General features: G+C 40.2%; 3 protein-coding genes across 4 annotated transcripts; 1 reads left to right on the forward strand and 2 right to left on the reverse strand.

Annotated features, from left to right (window-relative positions):
• Window positions 1–383: 383 nt before the first annotated feature.
• LOC116263531 (conserved oligomeric Golgi complex subunit 5) lies at window positions 384–6,347 on the reverse strand. 2 transcript variants are annotated; one of them, XM_031643270.2, is made up of 4 exons: window positions 5,108–6,347; window positions 2,612–3,085; window positions 683–1,773; window positions 384–568 (listed from the first exon to the last, which is right to left on the reverse strand). In XM_031643270.2, exons 1-3 carry the CDS (start codon window positions 6,227–6,229, stop codon window positions 832–834), a joined length of 2,538 nt encoding a protein of 845 aa, XP_031499130.1. In that variant the 5' UTR covers window positions 6,230–6,347; the 3' UTR covers window positions 384–568; window positions 683–831. The 2 variants fall into 2 exon arrangements, with proteins under 2 accessions (XP_031499130.1, XP_031499131.1); XM_031643271.2 differs by having other exon boundaries at window positions 679–1,773.
• Window positions 6,348–7,957: 1,610 nt separating this feature from the next.
• Window positions 7,958–9,412, reverse strand: LOC116264750 (glucan endo-1,3-beta-D-glucosidase-like). The gene is made up of 4 exons (XM_031645126.2): window positions 9,236–9,412; window positions 9,046–9,074; window positions 8,665–8,917; window positions 7,958–8,178 (listed from the first exon to the last, which is right to left on the reverse strand). The coding sequence occupies exons 1-4, from the start codon at window positions 9,300–9,302 to the stop codon at window positions 8,153–8,155; spliced, it is 375 nt and encodes a 124-aa protein (XP_031500986.1). The 5' UTR covers window positions 9,303–9,412; the 3' UTR covers window positions 7,958–8,152.
• A 5,203-nt stretch (window positions 9,413–14,615) lies between these two features.
• On the forward strand, window positions 14,616–17,045 carry LOC116264615 (glucan endo-1,3-beta-D-glucosidase-like). The gene is made up of 4 exons (XM_031644937.2): window positions 14,616–14,850; window positions 15,063–15,091; window positions 16,208–16,460; window positions 16,846–17,045. Exons 1-4 carry the CDS (start codon window positions 14,787–14,789, stop codon window positions 16,869–16,871), a joined length of 372 nt encoding a protein of 123 aa, XP_031500797.1. The 5' UTR covers window positions 14,616–14,786; the 3' UTR covers window positions 16,872–17,045.
• The last annotated feature ends 269 nt before the right edge of the window (window positions 17,046–17,314 follow it).

Below are 17,314 nucleotides of genomic sequence, written 5' to 3' on the forward strand. Positions count from 1 at the left end.
GCCTATCGAACTTGGGGAGTCGGAGAGTACTGATAGCAGAGTACTGTGGATGTTAGCAAGATTAACAAGAACCTGAAGTGAACTGTGAGCCTTTCAGGATCAATCTGAAGAGGGGCAGATCCCTTTAACAAATCTGTTCTTGAACAACCCCGGCTTGAACTTGCATGGCCTTGTGTGCTTTTACTAAATTAGAAGCCAATCCACTTGAAGGACCAACATTCCATCGGTCAATCTCAAAATGAGTGGAGGAAAAGAGAAACAGGCAATGTTAGTTTACTCTCTTGCATCTACAGTAATAACGAACTTCCCCCAAGCAGAGGTGGCACACAAAGATGGCTTCCACAAAAGTTTCAAAAGTTTCGAAATTAATGATCAAGAAAAGCTGACACAAATCACTTGGAACATTATTAATTGCCAAAGAGTATAAACACATAAAAAATCTATCAGGTCCACAGGCCACAACACAGAAGATTACAACTCTGGAATGGACCTTAGCAGTGAAGTTCAGCAAGGTGCTCAAAAATTGCATGTGCAATGGTAAGCAGATCAAACCAGATGAAACCCGAACCTGAAACACCACAGAAATGCATCACCAAGGAGTTTCTTCAATATGCTAGGGTAATTGAGGAGAAGGGTAGGAAACTGAAAAATTAAAATAAGAAAAAGCAATATAAATACCTACTCAGTAAATGGTTGCCGGATGTTTATGTCTGCTAAGATAAGCCTAATCCTGTTGGTATAAAATGAGATAAACCACAGATGTGACCACACTTGAATCATCGTATAGCCAAAAATTGATAACCTCCACTATCAGATTCACAAGTAATCCTCTCAAGTTTCATGTGAAGGTGCGGTAGTTGCAGACAAGGATGAGCCTATTTGAAGCATAATAGTATAAACTGGGCTGAATTCCTTTTCCCCTCTGCTTCTAACATTAGCAGCATAATCATCAAGAGTGGCTTTGATCCCTTTCCATATCTGATCCTCACCTTGGGAATCCAGCCATAGTGAGTATTGTGAAGGGGTAAGCCTGTTCCTCTGCATTGGTGACTGCAAATCATCTGGACCTCGGGAGTAAAGGTGGTGAAGAATTATGCTAGGAGGTAGTTCTTGCAGAAGTGGTGATGCAACCAACTGGGATGTTTCCAAAAATATAACAGGTCGTAAAGCACGAAGAGCACGATATGGTGCACCTAGCTGCTCGACCGGAAACAAATTCTGCTCCACCACCAGTTCCAGCTCTGCCATATCCTTTGCCATTCTCAGTTTTCCCATCTCAGAAAGAGGTCTGACAAGTGAAGCATGTCTTACAAAGAATACTAGAACTCGAGAAGCCATTCTCCTGATAAGCCTGGAAGAAATTGTCTCTGTAGTTGTGCCAACAGCATTTGACATGGATGAAGGCAGCAGCCTAGATAGAAATTCAGTTCTTAAGTGAATTATGGCCTTTTGTAGTTCATCCATGTAACCGGATGTTGCATTATCTGCTGAATCGGTACTCTGATCACCAAAATTCTGATCATGAATCTGTAAGATGCAGCTCTCAAGACGCTCTACCATGGCTTGAAACAACGATGTTAAAGAATCACAGGCGACTCCATATATAGCACCCAAGGATGCAGATAGAACCTCAGCAGCAACAGCTGGCAGCCCCAATACCATGGATGTCACACGTGAGTGAACTTCTTGCAAGTGCTGACATAGCATAAAATTTTTAAGTTGTGAAGGAGTTGCAGGTCCTGTAACTTGCCGAGACTCAGGGCCAGTTGATATCTGTTTCGAGGGGAATACAACAAATATAAGAGCTTGTGTCGGCATGATAATGAAAACTTCTATTTTTTTTTTAAAAAAAAATTGGGAAACAGAATTAGCCATAAGGCCCAGAGACCCTCATCTGAAAGGCAAAGAATAAGGTTTAGCAAGACATTGTAGTGTGGGAAAGTACATCACAAAACAAAATGAGAATCTGAATTTAAAATGGATACTTGGACTTGGGATGCATTGAATGTTATATGAGGAGGATAAAGATGTTCTATCAATTGTTGACTGAATACATGTATGAGAATGTCATCATCAGCATTACATCACTCCTTTTTCTCTCACCCTGTAGCATCCATCAGAAGCACCAAGGGGCAGCACGGTTCCACTAAACATAAGTCACATGCATACTAAAGTAATCGTCTCATACACATTTCAGTAGTTAGTGTGATGACCGTTACGTTGGATGTCACATCCAATGGTTGAAAAAGCACTTCTAATATTAGCAAATACATAACAGTATGGTGGATAAGGAAGCATGAGGAACAAAGAAGCAATGGAATTCAGAGTCATGCAACATAACAAGAAGTGCCTAAACCTGAATCATTGGAATACATCGACATGTCCAGAGGTCTAATAGCCTGAAAAAGTTCCCTAGAAATTATAATCAAGACCTAGAATAGTTGGTCTTGCCAAAAAGTAACCCATATAAGAAACAACGAATAATAGATCATACTAAGAAGAGGAAAAAAAGAAAAATGAGGGTCAGAAAAATTCAAAGGTATCTCCTTCTCTCATCATAGAACAGTTATAACTTTATCATCAGTCATTGTAATTCCAGGGAAAAGGATACCTGGTATTCAGCTCTTTCTGCTAACAACAGCAACACTTTGCCAATTTCACGTAAAACCAGAAGGGTCAAGTGGCCATCCAGTTTAACGGCTTCAATTTCCTCCTGGATCCGTGAGATGATTTTTGACATGTGATCTTTTGAAGGAACACTTCCACGAGCAGACACTGGAAACACATTATTGACAAGATCTGACAGGCGGCTCAAGCAGAGAGCCAGAAAGGCCATCTGGAATGGCTCAATGGCAGTAATCATCTGATCTTTTCCATCAAGACCAACAGCCGGTGGAACACCCTTCACACCAGTGTCACGTGAAATTCTTTCAAGCAGATTCTCTATCATAGAGTAAAGCTTAGGGTAACCTGTAGTAAATATTTCCTTCACAAAACTTGATGTTGTGAAAGCTGACTTCATTTGGGTTGCAAAGGATTTCACAAGTGCTTCCCAAACTCTATCTGTTAATGTTTGCTCACCTTCCTGCACATATAGACATATTTTAAACAAGTTTGACATAATTCCAGTTGCAAAGAACATAAGGAAAATATTTCAACCATGTAGCAGCAGAAAGAAATTCAAGAAAAAACAAGACGTATAACAGGTTTATAATTGGAGGCTCTCCTCATTTTTTCCTCTATAGATAAAATTGTGATAATAGTTCTGGCCTGCAGTTATAAAAGCTTGTAAGCTCAAGAGCCAAGACTGATCACCTAAGCCATGTCCTATCTTTATAGGATTACAGATGACAATCAGCAGCGTACCCAGAATTCAATTGAGTTTTATCCATTAAACATAGGCCAATATGATAGTGATAACAAGAAAGTGCTCCAGTACAACTTCCAAAATTTTTATTAGTAGGTAACAAATGTAGCTGAGTGCTGACAACCAAATGTTAAAATTGCCATACCAGAATAACTTATTGTAAATAATGACATCAATGGAAGTTCCTGGTCGGCTCTGAAACCTGAACTCACAGGCTATGTTTTTGTGCTTCATAATGCAATGGTTGAAGGATTTACTTTACCCAGAAAAGCACCTCAATAGCTTCTTCATCTCCAGACATATCTCCGTGAAATCTTGAGTGGAAGTCTCTTTGTATAATTTTCCCTTATGGCAGCATTAACATGTGCTCCCAATCTAACGGCAATGTTTCTCCACATTAAAAGAAACATGGTGCTTTCCATCCAACGGAAAGACATTGTACGTTTTTAACAGTGACATCGAATATGTTGAATTTCTATATCTCATATGTTTTCCGATAGAGGCAGTATTTCAGTAATGCAATAAGCCTTAAATCTCCCCCAAGCACATTTTAATTTACATCCAAATTATTTATAGTGAAACTGAAACATAACTGAATCTAACAATACCTTACGTATCCTATAATCATGATTCAACTCCACAGCTTTTCACTTCCCCAATTAAAGCTATTAATCACACATGTGGACCATTCATTTCTAATCATTAATTGCTCAAAACATATAATTCCTTTATGCTCAATGAATTCTGACATGGTGTTGCCTTTTAACATTTCATTGGCATGGCTCTCATAATTCTCACATCTTTTAGTTTTCAAGCACTTTCAGTTTACCATATGATTACTACAAAAATGTTCCGATGTGGTCTGTTTTTTCTCTTTTGTTACCTTCGGGAAGATCATCAAATTGTTAATGTTACAATATGGCAAATGTGTTTTTTATTCTCTTTTAAAGAAACTCAGATTTAACAAGTATAATACGGTTACAAGATTATGACTGACAAGCAGACCAAAATGTAAAATGACAGATGCCAAAAGTAGAATACTTAACAACATGAACTCCTAATCTTTTGTTGAACTGACCAAATTCAGTGATGACATATTTTGTGACGCTTTAAATTATGGATTTCGTGTGGAAAATAAGATAAGGATGGCAGTCCTTCCACAGTGTACTTTTAATAAAGAAGATCACCAACTATGCATATAAATCGATACCCTTGCAGACTCCCAGTGGAAATCCGGATACACATTTTCTCAAATTCTAATATGGGAACATCAAGACTGATCTGTTTTTGCTATTACTCACACAATCAGGAAGCAGTTCACTTGCAAGATGACTCAGTTGCTGTTGAACCACTCCAATAAGTACACTTGCATATCCTCAACACGAGAATGATCAATTGTAAAGCATACGATCAAACTTTTTTTCTTACACATCCTGTCCCAGACAACAGATAAATCTAGTGCCACTGGAGTAGACATCAGACCAGACTAGCAACCAAGATGCGAGAAAGGAATTAATCTGAATGCATCAAAACACATGGGAAAGTGTAAATGCTTTCAGATGTGAGCTCATAGCATTTGAATAACGGACGAGTCTGCAATTATGACTGAACAGTTATAAGCCAACAGACACAAACGAGGAAAGATATGCTAATTCTTAAGCCAGCAGAAAGTTGGATAAACGTGAAAGGAGGTTCAAGAATATAGAATTCCTTTGTTACTAAGTAAACGCAGTTGATTACCATTAAGATCTCATCGAGGAACAGGATATGGGTAAAAGGATCCCGTTTCTTCGAGAGAACCCTCTGCAAGTGCCACACAGCGACGACGACCGAATGCAACTGGTCCATACAATTCCCCATTCTCAGCCATAGACCTTCCCTCGCTCTCCCACCTCCACCAATCTGCGGCAGACCGCTCCTCTGCACCGCGCCCGGTCCGAACCCCCGGCCACCGCTACTACCACCACCTGATCCCGAGATTGCCTTCATATCCAGCGCGGCTCCGATGCTCTTAATTCCCATATTCTTATACTTGCTCACTATCGCCTCCACCGTGGTCTTCAATTCCCCCATGTTGTAGAACACCTGCAATCCACTGCCAACTTCGGCTTGATTCAGGCCATCCATGCCCCTCTCAAGGACCTTGATACCCTCTGCCCGCAGTCCCGTGGCGGCCTCAGTCAAGAACCCTAGCTCGTCGTCCACGACGGTAATCCCGGAGAGGTCGCCCTCCCGGCGGAGGATTTGGATGTCGTTATAGAGCTGGGCGGCCTTGGAGACGTCGAAATCAGGGGTCTGCATTAGGGATCTGAGCTTCTGAGTCTGCCGGAGGAGGCGGACGGTGGATTGGAGGAGTTCGATGGTGGTGTTAAGATTGGAGAGCTGCAGAGTCTGGAGGCGGATGAGGCGGAAGGGAGCCGAGACATCGGATCGGAGACGGGTGAGCGACGATTGAAGGCTGGAGACGGAGGAGCGGATGAGGGTGAGGGAGGAGTTGCAGTCTGAAATGGACGAGAGCTGGCGGAGGAGATGGTGGTGGCGGTGGAGGATCTGAGAGCGGAGGTGCTGATGGAGGAGGCGGATGGCATTCTGTAGATGCTCGGAGCTGGAGGCGGCGGAGCCGGCCGAGAGGGCAGATGCGGAGAAGGCGGCGGGGTTGAAGTCAGGGGAGAGAAAAGGGGAGAAGATGGGGTCGGATTTAAAGGCCTCCAGAGGGGAAGGGCCAGAAGCGGCAGCGGCGGCAGCAGCAGCGGAGGCCGCGAAGGGAGAAAGGGCCGCCACTGCGGTGGCAGAGAGAGGCGAATGGAGTGGAGATGTAGGCGTGGAAACTGTTGTTTGAATTGTCGCCGTTGCAGAAGCCATTCTAGCGGCAATGCTCTCTCTCTCTCCTCAGTTCCTCATCTTAAATTGCATCGAATTCAGAATTTCCTGATTACAGGATCGCGCAGAAGCCATGGCCATCGCCCTCTCTCAAGCCGAGTAGAAAAAGAATCGGTATTACAACTCAAACCGTTCCTGGTGGACGGATCTCTGAGTCCGGAATCGTTACGGTCGTTCCACTCAATAAGTCTGGGCATTTGGTCGGTTTGGGCCCAACCCGACATCTAAAAACCGAGTCAAATCTAATTCAGCTGGCTCGATCCGATTAAATTAAAAATATATTTTAAATTATAAAATAATATATAATTATAATTAATTGTTAATAAAATATTATAAATAAATATTATCTGACTGGAATTGTGCTTATCGGACCCACTGGAGCCATCCCGATAAATTATCGGCCCGGCTCAGGTCCTTTTTTTGGGCCTGAGCCCAAGTCGGGCTGGGTACTAGATAACCTAACTTGAGTTAGATTAACTTGAGTTACTTGACTTGAGTTAGATTTCGCTGGAATGTTGAAGTACCTTACAAAGAGCTAAAAATTATTTTTTATTGATTTTTTTTTTACAAATCGTCAAAATTTTATATGCCTGTGGCCAGTCTCGGTACTCTGATTAAGTTCAATACTTAGATTTAAGGTCTCCACAAGAATGAAAAATGGTATTGAAAATAGCTTTATATAAAAAAAAAATTCAAAATTTTCGTAGACTTCCTTTTTATATTATCAATTGCCGTACTTTGTAGCTCTTTCAGCATAAATTATGACCTGCTCACAAGGAGTTGACATATCGGTTTGGGCCAGTTGATAGGTAGTTGGTCATTGGTTTGAAGGATGTCATTCTCTTCTGTGTTAAAAATGGGATGAAACTAATATTTTAGCTGATATGCATTGGGGATTGTATGATAGTATTCAAGTAGCCTCTTCTAAATTCGATGGAACTGGAATAGATCAGATTCAATTTTTCTTTCTTCCTTTTTTTTTTTTAAATAAACATCTATTTGAGTAATTTGAAATAGTGCTAATATAATACGTTACGCAAGAAAAGGAAAAAAATAGATGTATTATTTGTAGTCAAGTCAAGTTCTTCTTTTTTGAAACAGATTTCATTATGTAAAGAAAATGGAGTTGGGTTGGCTTAAGTTTCTCCTGAATTTCTTGTTTAATGAGTAATTCAAGTCTTAGCCAAGCTCCAAGCTGATTTGACACTCTAGAAGTGACCTTATTTAGAGGATTTATTTGAAGCGAACTTCACATTTGGATTTAAATTAGAGGTTATATATGTTTAGTAGGACTACATTCGATCAGGAGATCACTGGGAGAGATAAGGTGTTGATTGAAGCTTACTGTCTAATGACAGAAAAACAAAGTATGGGATTGAACTTTTCTTGTTCTTAATTGCTTGGCCAAGATGAGAAATTCTTTCCTTCATTTGATGGTAGCAGCGACTGACATTCCGCTGGATGAAGTGATTGGCTCACTTCAGTATAGATGCAACGGAGATTACAAATTCAAACGGAAGAGAGTTCTTTTGCTTTTTGTTTGAGATATTATGAAACATTTTCCTGTTGAATTTGAATTTTTTCATCTCCTGCTGTTTTAGAATTGTCATATAATCGTGGCATAGTCGCAGCCCTGATGGCAGCACTTCAGAGCTACTGTTCTGACTTACACATTAAATCAAACTACAAAAATTAGCTCACACTTGTCGCATTTAGCTTGTATCTGTATTTGGAGTAGGACTTGAAAGCCAGCAAACTACATATTATTTCTTCACTGATTAAGAGTTACCATCACAACAAAAAGCATGAGCCAACCACTACAAACAGAAGCACAGCAATTCAATCAATTCCTTGTTCTTCAGAGGCCAACACATACATTTTCTTCTTTCCTCTTTCATATTGAAATCATGCATAGTAGCATCCAGCATAACCTGCATGTAAACCAGAGAATCAGCTTGAAAGTAGAAGGAAATGTTGCTTATCGGTTACCCAGCTGCCATTGAGAAGTGAAGAAGATTTTTCTGACAGGACCATAAGCAGTAAGCATTCATTTATTAATTTTTATTTCGTCTTAGTTAGGACTGAGGTTCTGCACCTATTTAAGTAGCCGGTTTCTGCAGCCAAAGCCTATTCTCTAAAATCGGAGATCACGTCTACATCTGAAGATCGGTCAGATCAAATCTGACAAGAGACCAAAATTCAAATGCAAGCAAATAGTTGAGCACCAGATACGTTTTCTGTCTTTGTTTAGCCGTTCAAGAAGATAAAAAATTTTGTGGGGATATGCATCCTATTGCCCTACGATCCACGAAATCAGTGTTCGCATTTGTTTGGTTGCGTGAGAGATAGTAGATATGTTAAGAGAGCGCTGAATCTTGGTGGATCATAGAGGTGTTGATCATGATTAAATTTCTTACTTGGATCGGTGGTTGTGATCAGGGCAGAGCCACCAAAGTAGCAATTCCATGCATTCCTTCCAGTAGAACTGTAATAGAGATTCATGGCAACAGAGGCATGGTTGATTAGGTTGTCCGGATAAAAGCATGCGCTGCCTTTTGACAGTACCCCACAGTTGACGTGGGATTGTGAGCATGAAAAGTTGAAGTTCCTGCGGAGGGTCTCATCGTCTGTTGATGGCTTCGCCACGCACCAGGTCTTTTGAACATTCCCCTGCAAGGTATATTGAATTCACTTGTTTGCATTCAAGCCACCAAATGTGTGTGTGTGTGTGTATATATATATGCAAGTGCAACAGCTTTGTTTCATATCCAGAGAGAGAGAGAGAGAGAGAGATTAACCTGATCATATAACAGCTTCGCTTTATTTCCTGCAAAGATACAGATTAAGAGAAGATCAATGAAAGAGGAGCAAAAGAATGAGGTAAGGAATTAAACGCCGAGCGCATGATATTAGACGAGATATAACAAATAATAGTGTAAAGACCCTGAAAGGGAGAACAGATTCCCCATGACCGAAGTGGGCAGGTACCTTCAGAGAAGGAAGAGAGTAGAAAAACACCAACCATTAGGAGACCGAAGCTAAACCTGCCTGCCATTCTTGTGATCACCACAATGACGATCCTCTAGCTATCGAGAGTTCTAGTGAACTTACCTGCTGGAGCCCTTGCAGAGATGAACCTGATAGAAGGGTATTTATACCAAACAGGGGAGGGAGAGAGAGAGAGCACACTACAGAAGATTGGACCAGACTTGCACTCTGCTGGTAGTGGAAGCCTGATCAGGCACTGATGCAGAAGCATGTGACAGAGCATCTTGTGCTTTTTGGCTTCCTTTTTCCCATGTTCCTTCTAACTGATTCTTTTTGAATTTTTCTTTGGATGAGAGAGCATTGTGCTTCAGCTTCATCTCACTTAGTTTCCTTCCACCTGTAAGACTTTTACCTTGCATCTCTCTCTCCCTCATGCATTTTCTAGTCATAGCTGTAAGTGCCAGAATATTTTTGAAGAACAGCGCTATGTTATGCTGAGATTTGCTCAAGACAGATTGTTGGAGTTCTGCCATGTCTGTGTGGGGAAAGAAAGAACAGGAGAATTATTGAAGGAAGAAATGAAAGCCCTGCTACTTTTGGAAAAAGTACGCTGCAACTTTACATGCCAAAAGGCAAAGCCCGGCAGTTTATTATTTAGTTACCCAAAAGCTTGTGCTAATTAAGCTTGGAAACTTGCCCATTAAGAAGCTCATTTGGAAGAGTGAAAAGCATGCACCCTCTCATCTTTCCAAAACTTTATGAGCCAGTTTTCCTAATTTAAAAACTTTTGTAAAAAAATTTTTTCGAACATCCTGACAATTTTGTCTCGGAAAGCATAGAAGAAAAAAATGCAGGCAGCATTCGATATTCCTTGACAAAAAAAATGTACAAGCCATATATACTAGAGGTTGAACAATACAAGGAAATCTCTACACTTAGCATGAATTAGCTAACGTTCAGAAATTTTGTTCAACGACTAGAGATTTCATGAGTAAGGAAACTGTCTCCCAACGTTGAAATCTCTTTCTGTCACATCCATAATGGTCGTTAAGAAACTTGATTAGTGCTTCCAATTGTGGAAAAACGGGTTTCACTCCATGAAAATAAGAATTCAAACAAACAAAACAACACATTCATATATGATTCAAAATTTATAGATTAAGAAGAAGAAACTAATGAACAAAGTATGAAAGCAACATACATACTAAAAAAAAAAAGAAAACCTTATTTTTGGGTGGAAATAGACTTGGTCAATGTCGACTGAGTCCACAAAAGTTGGATACAGTCATAGATTTGTTGACCATATCTGGTACAATTTTGATTATACCCGAGATGCATCTACCTAGCATAAGGATCAGCTAAATACAGCCAATCAGAGTTCATCTGATTGCAATACTCTGTCCATTCAGTCAATTTCGGCCAATCACAGTAGCTGTGTCCAAAGACTGACAAGAGTCGAATAGAAAATCCATCTACATTTGCAATTTGACTAACTACCCATGAAGAATTATAATACAAACACATTTCACTTATGCACATACACACAGCGTATTATTTTCTTAGATTAGGGATGCAAACTGTACGCATAATGCAGCATTTTAATTAGCTGTAGAATATCCCAATACGACCTCTACTTTTCCAAGTTTATCTGAAACCCTTCATATGCTTTTCTATCCATGTCTCACCTTGCTAGATCATATTGGTTAGACTATGTGTGGCCCACTGACAGCTCAATCTTGCTTGCACCCAAATCCAATTCAGGACAATAATTCTCACAAAGTGAGTTTGGGATATAGCAGATTCTCATCGTCTATTCCATCTCTGAATGTTTATTCCCCTTGTACCCAAGCGGTTATAGCACACTAGGTGGCAAAGGTGGTTTATCTTTTAAAGGGACTTGTGTTCAAATCCTGGAATGGTCACTGTCATGTTCCAGTGTATTCTTGTACACAATAATAGGTTCTGAAGCAAGCTCTGTGAGCTCTGGGAGTAGAGGGCACGGAGAGAAAAGGAGAAGTGCAGGAGGAGGTGTAATGAACCACTCACCCTTAAAAAATAAGAAGAGTGTTTATTCTCATATTATGCTCTTTTGGATGCTTATGATATCCTGCTCCTGCCAGCCATACAGTGCAGTTTGTGGTTCTTACTGAAAGATGCCATCTTGCAGTTTATGCATATTAAGAAAAAAGAGCAGAACTATATATACTACTTTATGCCAAGAGGAAGATTTTGGGTATCGAACTCTTGACCTCCTTTTGTTTGTGGGTCTAGAATTGAGCCCTCTAACCAGTTGGATGGGAATTTAGTTGGTGCATTTTTTTTTTAAGGCTTAGGACGACCACTCAAACATATCTTTGTGCCCTGAATATGTGTTCAGGTCACAGATTGAGGACAAGATTCCTTATGGGTTGTCAAGTGGGCTTGACCCACCAAAGCTTGGCGTTGCTATCACACTCCCAAAATGTCATAATCACTTTGAGATTTTTGGAGGCATTAACTGTGAAAGTGATGAAAGAAACTAAGAAGTCGTTTAGCAGCAAAGACACTGAGTGAGTGTCTAATGAATCTACTCCAGATATAACAGATTCATGGAACACTAAAACTAGTTGTGAAGTGGGCTTGGCAAGTGAAACATGAAGGAAATGTGGTTGACTAGGTCAGGCTAGTATTCATATATGCTCATTACTAACTAAAAGCACATTTTATATCGTGCAATGAAGTTATTGAAATGCTTAGCTTACAAGAAATAAGGTTACAGTTAAGATTCTTTTTCTTAGAAGTTTAGTTCACAATTCAATCCTACTTCTTAGAGCCTTGGACCCACTGTTCTCCACAGACAGAGTTGATTTAAAAGATCCGAAGGAGAGCATTTGGTAGATAAGGACACTAATATAGTGTTTCACAAAGATACTTCAAAGGTTCGGTTAGCAATTCATGGAAAACTAGAATGCGGTGTTTGAATAATTTACTTCATTCTTTAAGGCAGATTCATGAAACAATGTATTAGTGTTCTTGTTACCAAATGCCCATGAAGGAAAAAGAATGCAGCTTATACTTCATAATTGAACCAGCTTAGACTATATCTGGTTATTACCTGTGGCCTTGAGGAACTTAAGCTAACACTTGACTACCATTTTGCCTTGTTGAGAAAGGGGTTCCATGGGGATTGAAGCCACATTCATGGTTGAGTGTCTTTCAAATTTCTTGGTCAATTTGTATGGTAGATTTGATATAGAAAATTGAATCCACATTCATGGTCGACTTTCAAATCATCTAAGTATGATATAAAATTTTCACTGTTTCATGGAAATTGGCAAAATTGAAAAGGGGGAGCGGGGAGAGAAGGAAAGTCATGATTTGTCTAGTCCCTTCCTGTGGATGTGGATTCATCACAAAATGCTCGCTAAAGGAAACCAAGCATATGAAATAAACAGGAGCTACCACCTGCTCTGCCATGAATCTTGCAATGGCAGGACCTCCAATTGGTAGAAATCTTAAATGTCCCCTAAAGTTCACTGTAAAACTTACTCAGCTTTCAATATTATTCATACGGAAAAGAGGACCTTCACGGGCTTCAAACAGTGTGACGTAAACGTGAGGATCACTGGTGACGCCCGCTCCCGATTTTTTCACACACCTAACTTCGGAAAGGAAACATTAAGCTTTTTGAGTCTTGTTTCATATTTGCATAGTTGTAAATCCTTTTTATTAATGACAGCAATTGTGTGGGTAATTGGGTGTTTTGAATGTTAACGGGTGATGTATTCGAGGAGTTGGTGTAATAGCTTTGTGTAGAGGGTCATAGGCGGTCAATATCTATTTCAAGTGTCAGGAATGTCTACTTTATATGTTGTAAGTTGAAGTGCAGTAAAAACAGCACTTTAAGGCACCGAAAGCAAGCTTTGAACCTTAGAAAATAAGAGTTTGGTGGAAGTTTTGGCTCTTTTTCGGACGGTGGGTCTCTCCAGCCCACTTACCCAGAATGCAAATAATGCATCATGGTTTTTTAAAAAGTTAAATAGTCAATTGCTTAGACTGCACTAAAGTTGGCCAAATGATATTTCTTTTTTTTGTGTGTGTGGTTTTTCATTGCATATTTGTTCGTGAACATAGAGGAAAGAGCTCATTCGATAGTCTTGATGAAACGAAACACCTTAAAGATTTTTTGAGGGGTCTTAAATTGAGTTACCGTGGAAGGATTCTAAAGCCCGCTAACGTAAAATCTATTGAGTTTGCGAACCAACAAAATATGATGATTATGTTGATTACGACTCATCCTCGTGACTTGATTGATGGTTCAGGAAACGTTACATGCAGATTTATTTTACAAATGAAAAAAATTACTCTGATTTATAAAAATAATTTATTTGGACAATTAATCAAGAGTTTAGAATCGCCTGGGTGAGAAGCCGCGAAGTCCGCCCTCTTCCCTCTTGCCCTTAAGGTTCAGATCTGTGTCAGGAACAGTTGTTCCTTTCAACACCAAAATAGCACTTACCAGCAACCCAAAGAAGTAGCATTTATGAGAATTGAACTGACAGACTCTTACTTATAACTTCATTTGTTTTCGACAAGAGCAACCATAGAAATGTTATGGATATATACAATTATTGGTTTTTCAAAGATCGACCACAGATTTTATTGAATAATGGCTACGTAACCTTCTTTAAAAATCTAAAATACAACCACTTCCTCGACAGCCTATAATTCTTTCCACATATTCTAGTCCAACGTCACACTTTTCATTTGAATAACGTTTCATCAAACGGTCCATAACATAAATGTTTATAATGTTAGTTTAGTTTTCAAAAAATGAGCCAAAACCTCGATGAGCCTTTACAAAATAGAATCACTTGAGATACCAACTTAACATGATACAGATCACAACGTGTATCAAAACTCCATTGGAGAACTTCCATGCCTTACAGCTTCTAACACTCATCCCTACCCTGAAGCCATCAATCTCCTGTCAAAGTGGGGGCGGAGGCTCCACAGTTCGCTGCCATTATTTTTTACCTATAAAGTAACTTCTGCATGTGAAAGATAACCGTTCTCTACGGCCGTATTGGGTAAATTAACCATATGGTATATAATATAGCAGTAAAAAAATTCACCAGGAGAGAATTACGAGGCTGGCAAAGTTTTTAAAAAATTAAAATATCAATAGTAGTAAGTGAAAAAAGGAAAGTCCTTGACCATTTTTTTACTGTTTCACTATTTACCCGAGGAGTTTTGCCGATTGGTGAACCACCCGGTGGCGTTTCAAGAGCCGCGAATGGCAGTAAAAGGAGGGAATTAAGGAAGCAGGAGGGTCAGGCCTTCACATGCGTTTACTGCTCTTCTTTGTCTTCTTCTCGCCGTTTCCTCTTCTTCTTCTTCTTCCCTTCCTCCTCCACCAAGAAACGACTGTAGAGAAATATAACCGTTGGCTGCCCTCCTTTTATTTAAACTCCTCCATCTCCTTCTCCTTCCCACTCTCTCTCTGCTTTCACCAATCTATCTTTGTCTTTCCCTCCCTCTCTCTCGCGTAGCGTCGCCGTTGGTCGTGGTGATGGCTGCCATTCCGGCTGTTTCCTCCGCTCTTGCCCTTGTGCTGTTGCTAGTCATTGCTTCGGGTAGGCCCTTTTATTTGATGTAAGATTTTCGCCTGTTGTGGTTGTCTGATCATCTGACCTTCTATCTAAATGCAAGGTCCTCGGGGTTTTGTTGGTTTACGCGAATTTGTCGCTAATGATTCTGCAACAAACGTCTGAATCTATTGGCATCTTTGCTCTTCCTCTTCTTCTTCTTCTAATGTCTTCTTCCTTCTTCTCATGGCATTTTGCAGAGTGCAGCGTAAGCATAGCGAATGAACAGGTAATTCCTCTGAACCCTTTCCACGTTGGTCCTAGCTGTCCTGCAGAGAAAGAGAGAGGGCGAGAGAGAGGAACCAACATGAACTAGTAGTCTATCTTTTCACGAGTCGAAACAATGTGAAATGCATTCTCATGTAAGGGATAAAGTAGGCCTCTTGATCATGCGTTGAGAAAATTGTTCACAGCTCTCTTAGGCTCGGGTTTTTAGGCCGCTAGCGGCAACTAAGAAAGTGTGTGGTTCTTTCTTATTGCTAAACTGGGAAAAGAAACAAGTCTGAAGATGCGATTCTTTTTCTCATAGCAAAAAGGTGGAAAAGACACTCAAAGATATTCCGATGTATGAAAAAGTATGTGTCTCAGTCTTGAAAGTTGTATCCAATACGTGCGCGCTTCATTGTAGGATATCATTTCATGAATTTTTTTTGCAGTCATGTGATTTTAGGAAAAAGGAAAACATGTAATAAATTTACGAAACTTTCATTTTGGTCTCAATAAAAATTTTGAAAAAAAATATAATTTTGCCTACCTAAGAAAAAAAATTCTAACTTTGGCCATGATAAAGACAAACTATTGGCCTTTCCTTTCTCCGAAACAAAGTTCTACTGATGAATCAAATGCAGCATCGCAGTTTAAAACTTAATGCCATGTGATATATTTACACAATAGTATCAAGGCATGACGAAAGTTCTTGGGTTGCTGAAACTATCCGGTATATTTGGCGACACGTAAACTCGTTTAAGATAGAGAATTTTTGAATCCCTAAAACTTCCCGTTTTTCTTAACGTGAACAGCACCCTTTCACTTCGACTTGCAAATAGCCGTTTCTTCCCCCATCTGGATCCAAACCCAAGTCCACATTCATTTAAAAGTATTGGCCGTTGCATCCAATTCCGAATCCAGACCCGCTTACATACTACACATTGATTTGCATTTGATTTGAAGAACACTATCTTGATAATATTGGGGAGTGTTGATTTAGGTTGTTTAATGTGACTGGGTCTTAGCCTCCTCCTTCCTTGTGTATGCTGGACTGGGGACCTTGGACTTGATCCATTTGCAGCCTTCTCTTGTTCTCCCATGGTTTTCATACTGTGACGGTTCTCTGTGATGCGAGCAGAACGCGGGGCACACGACGTGGTGCGTTGCGAAGCCATCTTCTGACGACAACACATTGCTCAACAACATTCACTTCTCGTGCTCGCAGCCGCACGTCGATTGCGGGACCCTGCAGAAAGGTTGTCCATGCAACATTCCAGACACGCTCATCAACCATGCCTCCGTCGCCATGAACCTCTACTACCAAGCCTACGGACGCAACCCATGGAACTGCCATTTTGGCGGCTCTGGCCTCCTCGCTTTCACCAACCCAAGTAAGTATAACTAAAACTCTTACAAGTAGCCGGTGGATTCACTTTCAAGTGCGTGCAATTGGTTATTGATTGCCTTTAACAAATTTATGCTTTGAATGCAAACACAAAATGCTAATGCTAATCTAAACAGATTGGCCAGGAAAGCGGTAGGGGTTTTGTATATATAACTGCAATGGCATGCCACTCTAATGCTGTCGCCTCCAAAATCTAATTAAAAGCCAAACGGTAACAGCTTATGAATCGTTAAAGAGACTAAACGAATTCAGGTTTTCTTCTTGATGTTTCCCCTGAAGGCGGCAATGATTTTGCCACAATTAAACTGATGAAATCATTGTCAGATGCATGGAGTTCCTACTGAAAAAGGAAGTTTTTGAAACATGTGCAGGTTATGGAAGCTGCATCTACTCTTAAGAGGAAGGAATATCGAAGGACAACAACCATATAGAACCTCTTGGAGCAATCCTGCTACTAGTTATACCTGCACCCCCTTGCTTGTACTCATTCCGACTTAGCTCCAGCTGTTCTTGCGAATGCCATGTGACTTGAGGTTATAATATGAAATTAAGAAAGCTTGCTTTGTGATCATTCTAATGCAAGAAAACATCTGCTTTGTGTGTGCCTTCCAGGAAAGTTGCAACACTGAAAAGTCTTTGAACTTTCTGAAAAATATTGGATAACTGAAAGACATGTAGAACGTAAAAACTCGAAAAGCATAAACGTGCAATAAAAATAGGTTTAGGAGTGCCCCAAAAAGGTTTCTGCATGTGTTGTCCAAGTCCACAACATATTTGGAAATAACAGTAAATTTTTGTGAGATGGGGTTGCGTAGCTAACCATAAGTTCAAACAGGTGTA

This window comes from Nymphaea colorata, chromosome 11, assembly GCF_008831285.2.
Source record: "Nymphaea colorata isolate Beijing-Zhang1983 chromosome 11, ASM883128v2, whole genome shotgun sequence".
NCBI lineage: Eukaryota > Viridiplantae > Streptophyta > Magnoliopsida > Nymphaeales > Nymphaeaceae > Nymphaea > Nymphaea colorata.

What these genes read in the sequence shown, in the direction of transcription:
- LOC116264615 (XM_031644937.2), top strand. Translation starts at nt 14,787, where the DNA reads ATGGCTGCCATTCCGGCTGTTTCCTCCGCTCTTGCCCTTGTGCTGTTG. An exon ending in GTTGCTAGTCATTGCTTCGG is followed by an intron (nt 14,851 to 15,062) that starts GTAGGCCCTTTT and finishes GGCATTTTGCAG; the next exon opens with AGTGCAGCGTAAGCATAGCG. An exon ending in TAAGCATAGCGAATGAACAG is followed by an intron (nt 15,092 to 16,207) that starts GTAATTCCTCTG and finishes TGATGCGAGCAG; the next exon opens with AACGCGGGGCACACGACGTG.
- LOC116264750 (XM_031645126.2), bottom strand. Translation starts at nt 9,302, where the DNA reads ATGGCAGGCAGGTTTAGCTTCGGTCTCCTAATGGTTGGTGTTTTTCTA. An exon ending in ACTCTCTTCCTTCTCTGAAG is followed by an intron (nt 9,075 to 9,235) that starts GTACCTGCCCAC and finishes GTATCTTTGCAG; the next exon opens with GAAATAAAGCGAAGCTGTTA. An exon ending in GATCACAACCACCGATCCAA is followed by an intron (nt 8,179 to 8,664) that starts GTAAGAAATTTA and finishes GTTTACATGCAG; the next exon opens with GTTATGCTGGATGCTACTAT.
- LOC116263531 (XM_031643270.2), bottom strand. Translation starts at nt 6,229, where the DNA reads ATGGCTTCTGCAACGGCGACAATTCAAACAACAGTTTCCACGCCTACA. An exon ending in TCCTCGATGAGATCTTAATG is followed by an intron (nt 3,086 to 5,107) that starts GTAATCAACTGC and finishes CTATATGTGCAG; the next exon opens with GAAGGTGAGCAAACATTAAC. An exon ending in CAGAAAGAGCTGAATACCAG is followed by an intron (nt 1,774 to 2,611) that starts GTATCCTTTTCC and finishes CCCTCGAAACAG; the next exon opens with ATATCAACTGGCCCTGAGTC.